Below are 15,830 nucleotides of genomic sequence, written 5' to 3' on the forward strand. Positions count from 1 at the left end.
TCATGAAGATGTTGCCCGTTTCAAATACTGAATAAGATCTCTCTCATTCTTCTTTTTAAGACCAGCAAATATAATTTTAGTTCCTGGGATATAATTTGTTGGGTTCCCCAAATATTCCATCAGAGTTTCCTCTCCCCAGATAACACCTATAAAGGTGAAAATAAGTTTTAAGTTTCTGTAGTTACATTTGTAAGGCTTAATTTCTGACTCACATATGTGAACAAAAGAGTACTCTTGGATTCAATAGGAAGGCTATTTATTATAAGTGGGAATACTTACAGTTTCTGACCTTCAAGAAAATTCCAAAATTAGTCTTTTTGTTGCTCTAATCTTTGGCTTCCCTGTAGAAATCCAATACTCATATGCTACGATTATCCAAGGTACACAATGAACTATCGACCCAGACATGTTGTGCTTAAGCAGCACCACATCCTCCTAGAATCACAAAAAGTTCCTTCTAGAAAAGATCTTAGAGATTGATTAATCCAAACCTTCATTTTGCAGGTGAGGAAATGATGACCCAAAGAAAGCTGAATAACTGGCCTTAAGATGACAAGGCTATTGAGAGTCAAGAGTCTGTGACTACTAACTCATTTCTATGTTTTTTCTGCCAATCGTACTAAGCTGTCTCTGTCCAGATCTCTACAAAAACCTACAATTTCAGGAATCCAGTTTTATGAAGAGACAGGTTGCCTCTACCTTTTTCCTTTCTACAATCAGTTGAAAAGAACATGGACAAAGAGAAACAGAAATGCTAACTCCACAGTTGATAAAATTTTTGAAGAAGAACCTATGACACAAAACTTGATATAATTAGACTATCAAGTACATAAAACTTAGACCAGAGTGAGAAGACAACAGTGATCACTAATGATCTCACAAGAAAAAAGTTCTCCACAGCAAGTGGCAAATCCTGAAGGCAAGTCATAATCCTCTGGCCCAAAGAGTAGAGTGTATATCAACTGACTGTGAAAATCCACCTATATTTTAGACTCCATGGAGGGCTAAGATTAAAGAATAAAATACAGACATGCCATCTTTAAAGGAAGGATTCTACCTTATTATAGGATAGAAGAGAAACTGAAAGTATTAAATAACTCTAGAACTGCCAATCTTTGTCAGCTGAAGTTAAGAGCCAAATAACAATCCACCAAACATACACATATACACACTTAAGAAACATACACATATCTCTAACACATACGGAGGTGAGGAAGACCTCATAACTGGAACACTCAGCTCCTAACTTTTACTGTCCTTTTGCAAATAAGTGGTCCAGGAAGAACTATCTTCATCAAAAAAATGAGTGATAATCAAAAAGGAATCAGCACAAAAGAGTACTAAAAACACATACACACAACATATAAGCATACAACACACATGCACACACATAGCAGAAGGGAATATAAAAAAGGTTATCTGAAAAATATACATCAGAAATTATATACATTAAGCAGATGAAAATCATGACCACATTCCCATGGATGCAAAAAAAGTTTTTATGAATCAAAGGCTTAAAGCAGAACTAAAAGGCTCAAGTAGAAAATAATGAAGACATAAATGCAAAGACAATAGATGCTGCTGATAGCACAATCGGGCTTGAAAATATCGATAAAAACAAAATGGAAAGAATAATGAGTTTAAAATGATCAAAGAGAAAAATGACAGATACAGAAGATATTTAGACAACGGAGATCCAAAATATGCACAATTTCTGGACCAATTTTAAAGAACAAATGAAATAGAATAAAATTTTAAAAACATAATCCAAGAAAACTTTCAAAAATAAAAGTCCTACACCTACCAATTGGAAGAGCATATGTCCCAAGAGAATCAGAAACAGACCAATCAAGACTTTCACACAGGCTAGCAAGGTTACTAAATTTCAATAAAAATTTTACTGAAAATTAGGAGGAAAAAAATAAAATAAAAATAAAACCAAGTAAATTATAATGGAAAACAATCAAGCTGGCTTCAGAATTCCCCCCAAAATAATTCAACACAAAGCATACAAAATCCTGAGGAATTAAAAGTGTCCAATATATAAAAAATTGTCAAAAATTAAAAGCCCAATAATTTTATATGTAGCCAGATTATCATTCATTCAGGTGTAATGGGAATTCACCAATGTTTTTAAACATCCAAGAATTAGGGTAATACAGTTCCAGCAATCTTTTCCTGATGTAACTACTGACAGATAACCATCTACCAACCAAAAGATAAATACACTGTGGTAATAGCTGGAAATAAGCGTGAATATCATTTAAATGGAGGACAGATGTTAAAACAATTGTGGTAAATATGGTTAAACAGAATCGTAAACGATATATTTTGTGTCAGAGTAAAAATAACAACATAAGTAGCAAGAGTTAGAAGACAGTGTGAAAAAATTGGAGCTAATATAACCACTTTGACTTTCTCATCCTTCATAGTGTAGGATAAACATATATTGCTTAAAGTAGATAAATCAAATAATGGAGGCATATGGATATTTTTAAAGTATAAATATGACCACTAAAATTACAAAGATTACCAAATATTACCAAATAAAATTAGCTGGTAAAGAGAAAGGAACAGAGGAAAATGGGAAGAAATGAATATACCATTTTCCTTATCACTCACACTGGGAAGTATACTTTGGAACTATTTGAATTTTCATATAATGTACATATATTTCAAAATATTTTTTAAATTATTAACATATTTATGACTCAGTGTATCCTATTGCCTCTTTTAACAGATTTGACAGACAAAAGGCAAAAGATAAAGATTAATTTCTAATAATAAATTAGTTTGGCTAATATGCTAACCCCATGATGTTTCTTTAAATGCCCAAGAAGACCTGAGTCTGAATCCTAGAACTATCAATTTTTACCATAGAATCCTGGGCAACTAATGAATTAATTCAACCAATTTGTTACTAAAATCTGCTTCAATTATCATTGCCAAAAAGTGCAAATGGCATCTAGGTATCCAATAATACCTATAAAAGTATTGGTCTCAAAAGAAAAATTTTATCCGCTTACTAATATTTTTAAAGACACAATATAGATATTCACTATCACTAATCGTTAGGGAAATGCAAATCAAAACCACAATGAGATATCACTCCACACCCATTAGGATGGCTATTATCAAAAACAAAAACAAAGTAACAAGTGTTATCAAGGATGTGGAGAAATTGAAATCCTTATATTGCTGGTGGGAACATAAAATGGTACTGCCACTGTTGAAAATAGTACAGCTGTTACTCAAAAAAGTAAACACAGACTCATCACATTATTCAGCAATTCTACTTCTAGGTATATACCCAAAGGAAGTGAAAGCGGGGACATGAACAGATATTTGTACACCCATGTTCATAGCAGTATTCATAATAGCTAAAAAGCTGAAGCAACCTGCATGTCCGCTGACATGAATGAATAAATAAGTGGTATACAATGGAATATTATTCAGCAGTAAAATGAATGGAAATTATGACACATGGTACAACACACTGAAGACAGTATGCTAAGTGAAATAAGGCAGTCACAAAAAGACAAGTATTATATCATTCCAGTTTTATGTGGTACCTTAGAATTCATTAGAGACATAAAGTAGAATGGGGTTGCCAGGGCACATATACTGGGTACAGAATTTCAGTTTGGGAACATAAAAAGTTTTAGAGATGGATGGTGGTGATGGTTGCAGAACAATGTGAATGTGCTTAACACTACAGAACTATACACTTAAAAATGGTTAAAAGGGTAAATTCTATGTTATATATATTTTGCCACAATTTTTAAAAATCACACAATTGCTATAATGCTATAATCATGAATTTTGTAAAACTGTAAGCAATTCATATCAAGAATCCTTAAAATAAGAATTTCCTTATTATTTTAAAAACTAAAATAGCGTATTATTTCCAAGAGAAAGATCAGACATAGAAAATAAAATATGGTTGACAGTTTTCCATGATTTGTATTAAAATTGAAATATTTACTTCTTAGTTCTTAATTATTCAAATCTGTCTTTGGTCGAGCTGTGCTAAAGTGTTTTTTTTAATCCTTATTTTATTCTAAATAATCTTATTTTAAAACCCTAGTTTTTGCTGGTGGGATTACAAATTGGTACAGCCACTATGGAAAATAGTATGGAGGAGGTTCCTCAAAAAGCTAAGAATTGGTCTACAATATGATCCAGCAATCCCTCTACTGGGTATTTATCCCAAAGACTTGAAAACCCATATCCGAAAAGATATGTGCACACCGATATTCATAGCAGCATTATTCACATTGGCCAGGACATGGAAGCAACCCAAGTGTCCTACGATAGATGATTGGCTAAAGAAACTGTGGTACATATATACAATGGAATATTACTCAGTCATAAGAAGAGATGAAATACTGCCATTTGCAACAACATGGATGGACCTCGAGATAATCATGCTAAGCGAAATAAGCCAGACAGAGAAAGTTGAAAATCACATGATATCACTTACATGTGAGATATAAACCTAAAAGCAACAAATAAACAGGACAAACAAACAGGGACTCATGGACATGGACTATAGACTAGTGGTTACCAGAGGACTATAGAGTAGTGGTTACTATTAGGAACAGGGGAGGTGGGGGGAGGTAGACAGAGTAAAGAGGTCAAATAGAGGGGTAGGGGGAGGAAGAAGCAGGTAAAGCGAATGAATATATGGTAGCTGAAGGAAACTGGACTTTGGGTGGTAAACACACAATAGAATATACAGATGTCAAATGATAACGTACACCTGAATATTATATAATTGTATTAACCAATGTTACCCCAATAAACTTAATCAAAATAAATTAAATAAATAAATAAAACCCTAGTTTTTAATTAACATTGCAAAATACTTATATTTTAATTTTTTTCCAGCTTTATTAAGATATAATTGACACATAACATTGTATAAGTTTAAGATGTACATCATGTTGATTTGATACACTTATATACTAAAAGGATTACCACCTTAGCATTAGCTAAAATCTCTGGCCAATCACATAACTCACATCTTTTTTAGTATTGAGAACATTTAAGATGTACTCTCTTAGTAACTTCTAAGTATATAATAAGTATTATTAGCTATAATCACCATGCTGTACATTAAATCTCCAGAACTTGTTAATCTTATAACTGAAAGTTTGTCCCCTTTGAATAATATCTCCCCATCACCCTACCCCTCCAGACCCTGGTAGCTCTACTCTCTGTTTTTCTGAGTTAGGCTTTTTTAGATTCCCCATGTAAGTAATATTATATAGTATTTTATTATATAGTATTTATCTTTCTCTGACTTATTTCACTCAGCATATTGCCCTCAAGTTTCATCCAAGTTGCTGCAAATGGCAGGATTTTCTTCTTTCTTGTGGCTGAATAATATTTTATTGTGTGTGTGTATGTATTTGTGTGTATATCACATCTTTATCCATTCATCCTTTGGCAGACTTAGGTTTCCATATCTTGGCTATTATTGAAAAATGCTGCAATAAGCATGGGGAAGTGGGTAACTCCTTGAGATCCTTTTTTCATTTCCTATGGATACATACACAGGAGTTGGATTACTGGTAGTTCTATTTTTAATTTTTTGAGGAATCTCCATAGTGTTTTTCATAGTGGCTGTATCAATTTACAGTCCTACCAACAGTGTACAAGGGCTCCCTTTTCTTCACATCCTCACCAACACTTGTTCTTTCTTGTCTTTTTGATGATAGTAATTCTCACAGGTATGAAGTGATATCTCACTGGGGATTCATTTTCATTTCCCTAATGATTAGTGGTGTGAACACTTTTTCATGTACCTACTGGCTATTTGCATGTCTTCTTTGGAAAAATGTCTATTCAATTCCTCTGCCCATTTTTTAATTGGTTTGTTTTATCACTATTCAGTTATAGTTCTTTATATATTTTGGATATTAACCTATATTCAAGTATATGAATTGCAGATATTTCCTCCCATTCCATAGTTGCCTATTCATTTTGTTGACCATTTCTCTTGCTGTACAGAATAAGCTTTTTAAGTTGCTGTAGTCCCACTTATTTATTTTTGCTCTTGTTGTTTGTACTTTTGCTGTCATATCCAGAAGATCATTGCCAAGACCAATGTCAAGGAGTTTTCCCCTATGTTTTCTTCTAAGAGTTTTACAGTTTCAGGTCTTATGTTTAAGTCCCTAATCTGCTTCAAATTAATTTTTGTGAGTGGTGTTAAGACAGGGGTCCAATTTCATTCTGCTACATATTATTCTTAATTCATCAGTAGAACTAACAAATGATAATATTACATTCCCAAATAAGTCATAAATATTATTTAAATGCTCTGACTTGGGGAAATTTTATTTCTAATTCTTAAATAATGTTAAAGTCAAGCTTTCTACATAGCTTTTAATCTTTGACAATAATCTAAGTTTTAATATGATTTCAGATCAATGCTAATAAACAATAAAATCCACAAAATATTGGCTGCTAGAGGAACAAATATTAGGCTATAACTAGTCTACAAATTAGGACTTCAAAAGTTGACTGCTGTTGCCATATGATAATAAAATAATAAAATGACATGATAGAGAACTATTACTTTAAAAATTAAAGAGCCATATAAATGCAAACAATAATTGCAAGTTTTAAACTGATTTATTCAACATTTTATCAACTGGAAATCCTGTTGCAATAAATGCCTGGAATTAGCACAGACTTCATAGCCCCCAACAACACAACCCTCACTTTAGACACCAGATGCAAGTTCGGGGTCCCCAGGCCACCCAAAAATCTGACCAACTGGCTATAAATTTAAGGATTCCCAGGATCCTCTCAATTGGCTAAAACAATTCACAGAACTCAGGAAAGCACTATATTTATTATTAGTTTTATTATAACAAACACAAATCAGGACCAACCAGATAAAGAGAACCATATGGCAAGGTCTGAGAGAGTCCCAGACAGAGAGCTTTTGGATTCTGTCGCTATAGAATCAAGACTCACTCATCACCCTACCAGGACATTGATGTGTTCACCAACCAGGAATTCAAAGAGTTTTTACTGGGTTTTATTACATAGGCATGATTGATAAATCAATAGCCATGTGACTGAACTTGATTTCTATCCCCTATCCCTGGAGGTCTGACTGATATCACCTAGCCCAAAAGCGCAATTCTCTAACCATACCGCTGGTGTTTCCAGCTCGGCTAGCCCCAATCCTGAAACTATCTGGAAGCCTACCATAAATCCTCTTGTTAATATAATCTCAGGCCTGCCAATGTTCCCAGGGTTCAACCTTGAACAACAAAGATACTCATGTGATTCAGGAAATTCCATGGTTTTAAAGATTCCCTCCCAGGAATGAAGCCCAGACAAATTCATTATTATTGAATACTTAGTAAACCAGCATTTTTGCACATACTAAATGCAATAATATTGTCTTAATAACAACCACGTTGATGTTTAAAAAGATGCCAAAGCACCCTTGACGCAACAAAGATTATATTTCATTCTATTTTGTTTTAATAAGTATTTTATCAATTATCTATGTATTTATTTTATATGCATATATAGTCCTTTATTATGGGTGTCCCTTGAATAAAGATATGTTGAGGTTCTAATCCTAGTACATCAGAATATGACTGTTTGAAAATAAAGTCATTGCAGATAAAATTGAAATGAGGTCATGCTGGAGTTGGATGTGCCCCCAAATCCAATATGACTGGTATCCTTCTGAGACAGCTGTGTAAGGACAGAGACACACAGGAACCATGTGAAGATGTAGTCGGACATTGGAGATATGCAGCTGTAGGCCCAAAACACCAAGATTACTGACAAACCACCAGAAACTAGGAGGAAGTAAGGAAGAATTGCCCTACAGATTTCAGAGGGAGTATAGCCTTGCCAATACCTTGATTTTGCACTACTAGCCTCAAGAACTATAAATTTCTACTATTTTAAGCCACTCAATATGTGGTACTTTGTTACAGCAGCCCTAGGAAACTAATATAGCCTGTAAATGCTAAGATATATTAGGAGCGCTCTAAGGCAGCTAGACTTACCAAATATTCCCTACTCGGCTCCACTCTAGTTTGCTTGGAAACCCAAGAGAAGTCTAGGTACCAAGGGCTTTGCCAGCTTTCCATCCTACTAAAGGATATAGAAAAATGAAAAGTATCTTATATTCACGCACACAAAAAAGCTGACAACCTCTACATGTGCTAATTTTTTTTAACCAATTTGACTATCCCCAAGATCCCTTTCCCCAAAATACCAGATAACAAAAATTTCACTACATCTTACCTATCTGTAGTGTTAAGTACCTGACAATTAGCTTTTTTTATTGTAATAAAAGTGCCTACGCAGCTTTTGACTTTGAGGCATCCACTTCAAAGACATTCAACGGGAATAAACACACTGCCTAGGGGACTCGATAAAGAACCAGGCCGCCCCACCCATGAAGTTTCCTCCCCTTACTTATTTTTTATTTTTTTTGGAAAGCTCTGGTAGAGCTAGCTAGCTGAACATATGGCTAACCATTTATTTTTCCCTTCCTGCACTTTAATTCCTGCTCTTATGTCTAAAATTCACCAATAAAAAATGAACCCCTGAAATCTTAGGCACCCTACCCTTGACTCCCAAAAAAGCAAAACCTCAGGCCGGTGCCTGCTCACTTATATATGCACTCTCTCTCTCTCCCTCCTTCTGACCCCCACCTTCCAATCCTGCTGTGTGGGATCCAGGACTTGCAACTGACTAATAAACAGTGTCTTTTCAACGTTCCCTGACAGTTGTTGCTAAGATGTGTCTCGCAATCATAACAAGAACTACAAGGGCTGGTCCAGCCATAACATTGGCTTTGTCAGGGGAAATGTCTGTGGGCGCTCAGCACAAGAAGTACAAGCCCAGGTGAGTGCCTCCAGGCATTTGTAGCCACTAGCATCACTATGGATAGGCTAAGACACACTAGAAACATTAACACAGTTTAAAATAAGCATAATCCCTCTTTTAACAAAGTGTAAGCTATAATACGTGCACTAAAAACAAAAGGGCCAACTCTCCTTATTAAAGCCATCTCCTACAACAGGGTCTACAAAGCTGAATAGAACAAGGTACATTATAGTCTATACAAGCACTATAAAACCCATTAAGAAATTTAAAAATATTAAATTTGAATCATATGTGAAGAGGACTTATAGCTGCCAATAATCTGTTTAAAACTTCTCCAAACACCAAAGCCAAAGACACCAGAAGAAAACTACAAACCAATATCTCACAACTATAGATGCAAAAATCTGCAACAAAATACTAGCAAGCTAAATTCAATAGCACATTAAAAGATTTATACACCATGACCCAGTGGGATATATCCCAGAAATGCAAGAATGGTTCAACATAAGAAAATCATTCCAGGTAATACACCATATTAATAGAATAAAATTAAAAAATACATGATTATCTTAATAGACACAGAAAAAGCATTTGACAAAATCCAACACCCATTCAAGGAGATAAAAAAAAAAAAACAATGAGCAAACGAGAATAAAAGGGAACTTGCTTAACATGAAAAAAGGGATTTATGGAAAACCCACGGCTAATATAGTAAAGGTAAAAAAATTCAAATCTTTCCCCCTAAGGTCAGGAACAAGACAAGGATGCTTGTTTTCACCAGTGCTATTTAGGAGTATACTGGAAGTCCTATCTGGAGAAATTAGGAAAGAATAAGAAGTAAAAGCTATTCAAATTGAAAAGGAAGAAGGAAAGCTATTCACAGATGACATGATTCTACGTATATAAAAACCCAAAGAATCCACAAAAAATTACTAGAACTAATAAATGAATTCAGCAAAGTTACAGGGTATAAGATCAACTGATACAAAGATCAGTTGTGTTTCTATATGCAAGCAATGAACAATCCAAAAAGGAAATTAAGAAAACTATTTATAAAAGTATCTAAAAGAATAAAATACTTTGAAATAAATTTAACCAAAAAGGTGAAAAACTTGTACATGAAAATTATAAAATATTGCTGTAAGAAATTAAAGAAGACCTAAATAAGTGAAAAAGCAGGCCATGATCATAAATTGGAATGTTAAAATTGTTAAGCAATCCATAGATACAATGCAATCTCTACAAAATTCCAAAGGCCTTTTTTGCAAAACTGAAAAGCATAGTCTTCAAATTCATAAAATTGCAAAGGGTCCTAAATAGCCAAAACAATACTGAAAAAGAAAAACAAAGTTGGAGAGCTCACATTTCCCAATTTCAAAAGTTACAGTAATCAAAACAGTGTGGTACTAGTATAAGGACAGACATACATACCAATAGAATAGAATTGAAAGTTCAGAAGTAAACCCAAACAATTTTCAACAAAGGTGTCAAGATCACTCAACTGGGAAAGATTTGTCTCTTCAACAAATAGTGCTAGGACAACCACATGCAAAATGATGAAGTTGGACCACTATTTCACTCTAATAAAAAAATTAACTCAAATTGAGTCAATGAGCCAAAACTATAAAACTATTAGAAGAAACCATAGGGGTAAATATTTATGACTTCAGATTTAGAGATAGATTTTTAGATTTGACACCAAAAGCACAACAAAAAGACTTCCTATAAATTTAAAACTTCTATGCATTAAAAGATATTATCAAGAAAATGAAGATAATCTACAGAATAAGAGAAAATATTTGCAAATTACATATTTGATAAGGGTTCAGTGTCCAGAATACATAAAGAGCTCTTACAGCTCTACAACAAAAAGACAAACAACCCAAATAAAAAATGGGCAGAGAATATGAATAGACATTTTTTCCAAAGAAAATATACAAATGGTCAACAAAAACATGAAAAGATGTTTAACATCATGACTGATTAGGTAAATGCAAAGCAAAATCAGAAGACGCCACTTCACACTCACTAGAATGGCAATTTAAAAAAAAGAAAAGTGTTGGTGAGGCTATAAACAGGAATTCTCTTACATTGCTGATGGGAATGTAAAAGGGTGTAGATGTTGTGAAAAACAGTGACTTTCCCTCAAAAAATAAACAGATCTAGCAGATGACCCTAGTTATATATCTAAAAACCCCGAAAACTCTAACGAATACACATTCACAAATATCCATAGCAACATCATTCACAATAGGCGAAAGATGGAAACAATCCAAATGTCCATCAACTCATGAATAAATAAACAAAATGTGATATGTACATACCACAGAATATTATTCAGCCAAAAAATGGCTGAATGAAGTATTGATACATGCTACAATTCCAATAAACCTTAAAAACATTATGCTAAGTAGAAAAAGCCAGACATAAAAGATTATTTATTAAATGATTCCATTTAAATAAAATATCCAGAATAGGCATATCCATAGAGAGGGAAAGCAGATTAGTGGTTACCAAAGTTTGGAGCTAGGAGGAAATGAGAAATAATTACTCAGTGGGTTCAAGGGTTCTTCTAAGGTAATGAAAAAATTTTTAACCTACAGAGAAGTGGTCATTGTACAACACTGTTAATGCACTAAATGTTACTGAACTGTACACTTTAAAATGACTAATTGTATGTTATGTGAATTTCACCTCAAAAAGATTAAAAAATAAAAAAAAAATCTTTCCAAATATTAGTGTAGTAGTGATCTGAATTGTGAGACTGTAAGAAATGCTAGGCCCCAAAGAACAATTCAAAATAGAGTTGCACTCTATTTTAAAGTTGTATGCTATTTCTGAAGTGAATGTTAATGACACATATACATGCATACATATATCCAAGAGCATTAAATTGCTTTGCAAAGATCTTATAGTCACTTTCCAACTATTTTAAATTTCAATTCTAAAATGCCTGGTTTTTACCTTTATTTTTGTTTGCATCCAAATAAGAAAATCCTGGTGCTTGTCCTGTTTTTCGGCCAAAAAGGCCCCAGAGATTTGGACCAGTCTTGTGTTTTCCATCTTTTTCCACTGTGTGGCACTGAGCACATTTTTGAGTAAAGATCTTCTTACCCGTCTCAGCATCTCCCATTTTCTTCTGCAAAGAAACATTAAAACACAGATCGAAGAAAATGTCATATTTGCAAAGATGGAAAAAAGAAATTCCACCACTTTGAAGTGAATACTAATGATATTAATTAAACAAAAAACATAATTTAAAGTCTGAGTGCTCAAAAACACAAACATAGCATTCACTTTTATAAAGACTTAATCATCTAATTTATTTTACATTTCTAACTATAGCTACTTCAGAAACTGCTATTGGTATAAGCCTGGTTTTACATCAGCCTTCAAACAATTATAATAATTTATCTAGGGCAATCACATTCCATTTTTTCTTTTCACTCCCAAAAAATGCACATGCAAAAAATGATGTGAAGCATATAGGTCTAATTTGGTATACCCTTACTTAAAAATAAGGATAGAACAAAATGGAAATGTGCTCACATATGATACTTATTATGTGTATTTATAAGCCTGCAATAATAGAACTATAAAATTAAGAATCATACAGAAAAAAATGAAGCCACAGAAATATGTAACACATAATTTCTCATTTATTTATACTCTCAGCTATAAACAAATCTACCAGACTAGATCAAGTATTATCTGAAAGCAATTAAATAACATTATTGAGTTCATTCAGCATTAGCACCCATTTAATACTAGTGTAGTGGACACTATATGGTTCTAAGTAGGCAAGATTTTTATATAATGATAGGTATACAAAATAAATTTTGTACAAAGTTATTTTGGTCGACTGCCAAAAATTCTGTTACATAACTAAATAAATGCCTCCTCCAACTAAACTGATGTAAAAATTAAAATTATTTCAACTTTTTGAAAAAATTATAGTTTGATATGCTAATGAATGCAGTACTTGGGTTTAGTTTGCCTGCTCTTTGTGTTCTTTAAAGAATGGGTGCCTGGGAGGTAGGAGTGAGATGAATTTCAACACAAGAATTACTATTATAGAAATCACAAAAATACATAATTCTTTGACAGTATAGTTCTAAGCACATTTTTACATTTACAACTACCGGGAATAGAAAATGTCTGTGTTATTCTGAAAATATTGAAAAATACAGTATTATTTAACTAACTTTAGCTAGTATTCAGGAAGAGGCTAGTACTTTGCATATGATAACTTGCAAAATTAGTATCTTCCTAATTTCTTTAAGTCCATGCAGAAACCTGAAACAGTGTTAATAATCCACCTAAAGGGAAGACAGAAGTTTTCTCTGGGTAGTATTCAAAATAACTAAACTGTTAATCAGTGTTCTAGGTCTGACAAAAAGCAGAGTAAGAAAACTCACTCCATCCAAGAGAAAAGCTTATTTTAAAATTCCAAACTCCACTCAAAACACTACATTCGATTTCTACCTATGTGACTTCCATCAATTCTCTGTGTAGGTACAGAATTCATTGAATCTTTAAAGAGGAGCCATAAGGAGGAAAAGTAGTCACAAGAACAAATTTATGGTCTTCATGCATAATAAATTCACTATAACCATAAAGTTTATATCATATAAAAACAAAATGTCATCTCAGTATTGACTAAAAAATCTTTATTTTGAATTTTTATATAAAACAAGTTGGTAAGAAATGGAGAGATGGTGAAACATGAAAGAGCAATGTTAAATCTATAACCTTAGAAGTTTAATTTTAACAACTCCCTTTTAAGAGTGATCTAGGCAGCCTGTGCTAAACATCATGTCTGACACACTGCAGATCCTTAACTGAGAGTACTTAAAAGGGTAACTGAAATATTTTTTAATATCGGTACATATCATTGTCATTTCTCACTTGTCCCATAGAGAAGAATGCGGTAAGAACAATTGAGGCACCAATAAAGCCTTCAAAATTTATAAACCCCACAATATTGAGGTGATGAAAGAGAGAAGGGAAGCTAACTAGAATATTTTAAGTATAAATACTATACAGACTGAAAAAGATTAAGCGGGATTCTGTGTTATAGAGGCAAAAGTACTCAAGTGGAGTGCATCACAATGATGGGATACTGGGCAAATCGCTTTACGTCTATGAACTCTCCCCCATCCGCAACAGGTGTTATGGCCTTTTCCACTTCTAATCAGTAGCTTTTGAACCTCTGAGCTGGAACAAGAATCCAGCTTTCCAAACTTCCAATTTGAGGTTTTCCATAACACCACCTCCATTTCGAGGCTAACTTCTGCCAACCATGAGCAGAAGGCTCTCCTCAGAATCATTCTCACCCAGAAATCAGAAAGGCTCAATAGAAACACTCTTCTGTTGAGCTTAGGGACACCTGAGTCCCACCAAGCTGAGGCTGGAGGTAGGGCAAGACTCTAATGTGCAGGATGGTTTAGACTTAAGTCCTTTCCAGGTGGTCTCAGGCCCAAATCGCATTGGCCAGATTTCATAACTGGCCCAGCCAGGCATGTGCTTCTGGTAGACGCCAGCCAATGGCAGGCTGGGCTCCATCCGGGCTGCTGATTGGTTCCCAGATCTCGCAAGATCGCAACCCTCACAAGGGCTTAAAGCCTTTCACCTACTGCGCTGTCACTGGCTGAGCTTAAGTATACTAAAGTGAATGTTCTTCGAGTGTTACAGTCCCAAGTCCAGGTGCTTTTTCATTCAACTTTTACCTAACCAAAGAGTTAAATTACCTATGTATATTCGCAGCGCGTACCAGGTCTTGCTTGAACTAGGAACAATGTTTTATGACTGATCCATTAGCGTTTGATCGCAGGAATCAAATCACGTCAATAAAAGAATGAAACAAGAGCTTACCATGGGCAGGCACTGTGCCAAGCAACTTGGAAATACAAACACCGAAGTGCAGCCCCAATTTTCTATGAGTTACAATCCATCTTGGGCAAGATTTAAATACATTAAAAGTTAAATCCTTATAAGTAAGCTACACAAAAATACAGTAATACAAGAACTGACAGCAAGGTTGCAAGCTGCCTGCTAACTGCCAAAAAAGTGGAATGGAGTATGAATAGAAACAGAGAATGAGTCCTGAAGGTGTAGGAAAAGGAGATACAGAGGAAAGGACTGAGAAAGCTGTAAGAAAAGGATATTGAAGGCAGACAGGTGAGAACGTTAGCCAGCAGCCTTACAGGGAAAATGGAGACTCTAGACCATATTCAAACAGAACAATATGAATGTTACTAATTGATCACAAATAATATCAGTAGTAGAATCTACTAAAAATTTGCAAATATAGTAAAACATTTTTACTCAGTTAAATATAATATACGAAGACTAATATCAAAAACCAGTTAGCCACACAGCAATTACATCATAATTCAAGAAAATGTGAAAAACAATGACAAGAATTTACTATTTTCTCCTTGCATTTCAAAATTAAGTCACAATATCATTTCTTATTTTTAAAAAGAAATTTATAGGAATTTTGGAAGAAAATATTTCAAGGGAAATCTGCATTTCATGTGAAATAAACATGTTCATTATTCTAATATTTATGCATTATACACTATATGTTTTAAAGCATTGAAAAAATTGAAAAAGTTAAATATAATATTCAAATGCCCAGCACCTCTTTTCTCTAATATAAGACCAATTACTAATCCCTCTTTCAAACCTCAGAATTTTCGGCCATTTTCATTACATGTGATTCATGTTTAAATATGATTTTATATTATTTAAACCATGACAACTCTGTCATTACTGAAGGATAAAAATGTTCTAAAATTGATTATGGTGATGGACAACTCCATGAACATTTTGAAAACCATTTAATTGAAAACTTTAAATGGGAGAATTGTATGATATCTGAATTATATCTCAATAGTGTTATTTTTTAAATAAATTTATGTCATATGGAGAAAAGTATATTTACTGTATTC

The 15,830-nt window shown here is 33.7% G+C and overlaps 1 protein-coding gene across 1 annotated transcript; it reads right to left on the reverse strand.

Moving 5' to 3' along the window:
* Positions 1 to 12,007, reverse strand: LOC120597089 (cytochrome c, testis-specific-like). The gene is made up of 2 exons (XM_039855780.1): positions 11,839 to 12,007; positions 1 to 146 (listed from the first exon to the last, which is right to left on the reverse strand). The coding sequence occupies exons 1-2, from the start codon at positions 12,005 to 12,007 to the stop codon at positions 1 to 3; spliced, it is 315 nt and encodes a 104-aa protein (XP_039711714.1).
* Between the last annotated feature and the right edge of the window lie 3,823 nt (positions 12,008 to 15,830).

Source organism: Pteropus medius, unplaced genomic scaffold (genome assembly GCF_902729225.1).
Source record: "Pteropus medius unplaced genomic scaffold, Ma_sr-lr_union100, whole genome shotgun sequence".
Classification (NCBI taxonomy): domain Eukaryota; kingdom Metazoa; phylum Chordata; class Mammalia; order Chiroptera; family Pteropodidae; genus Pteropus; species Pteropus medius.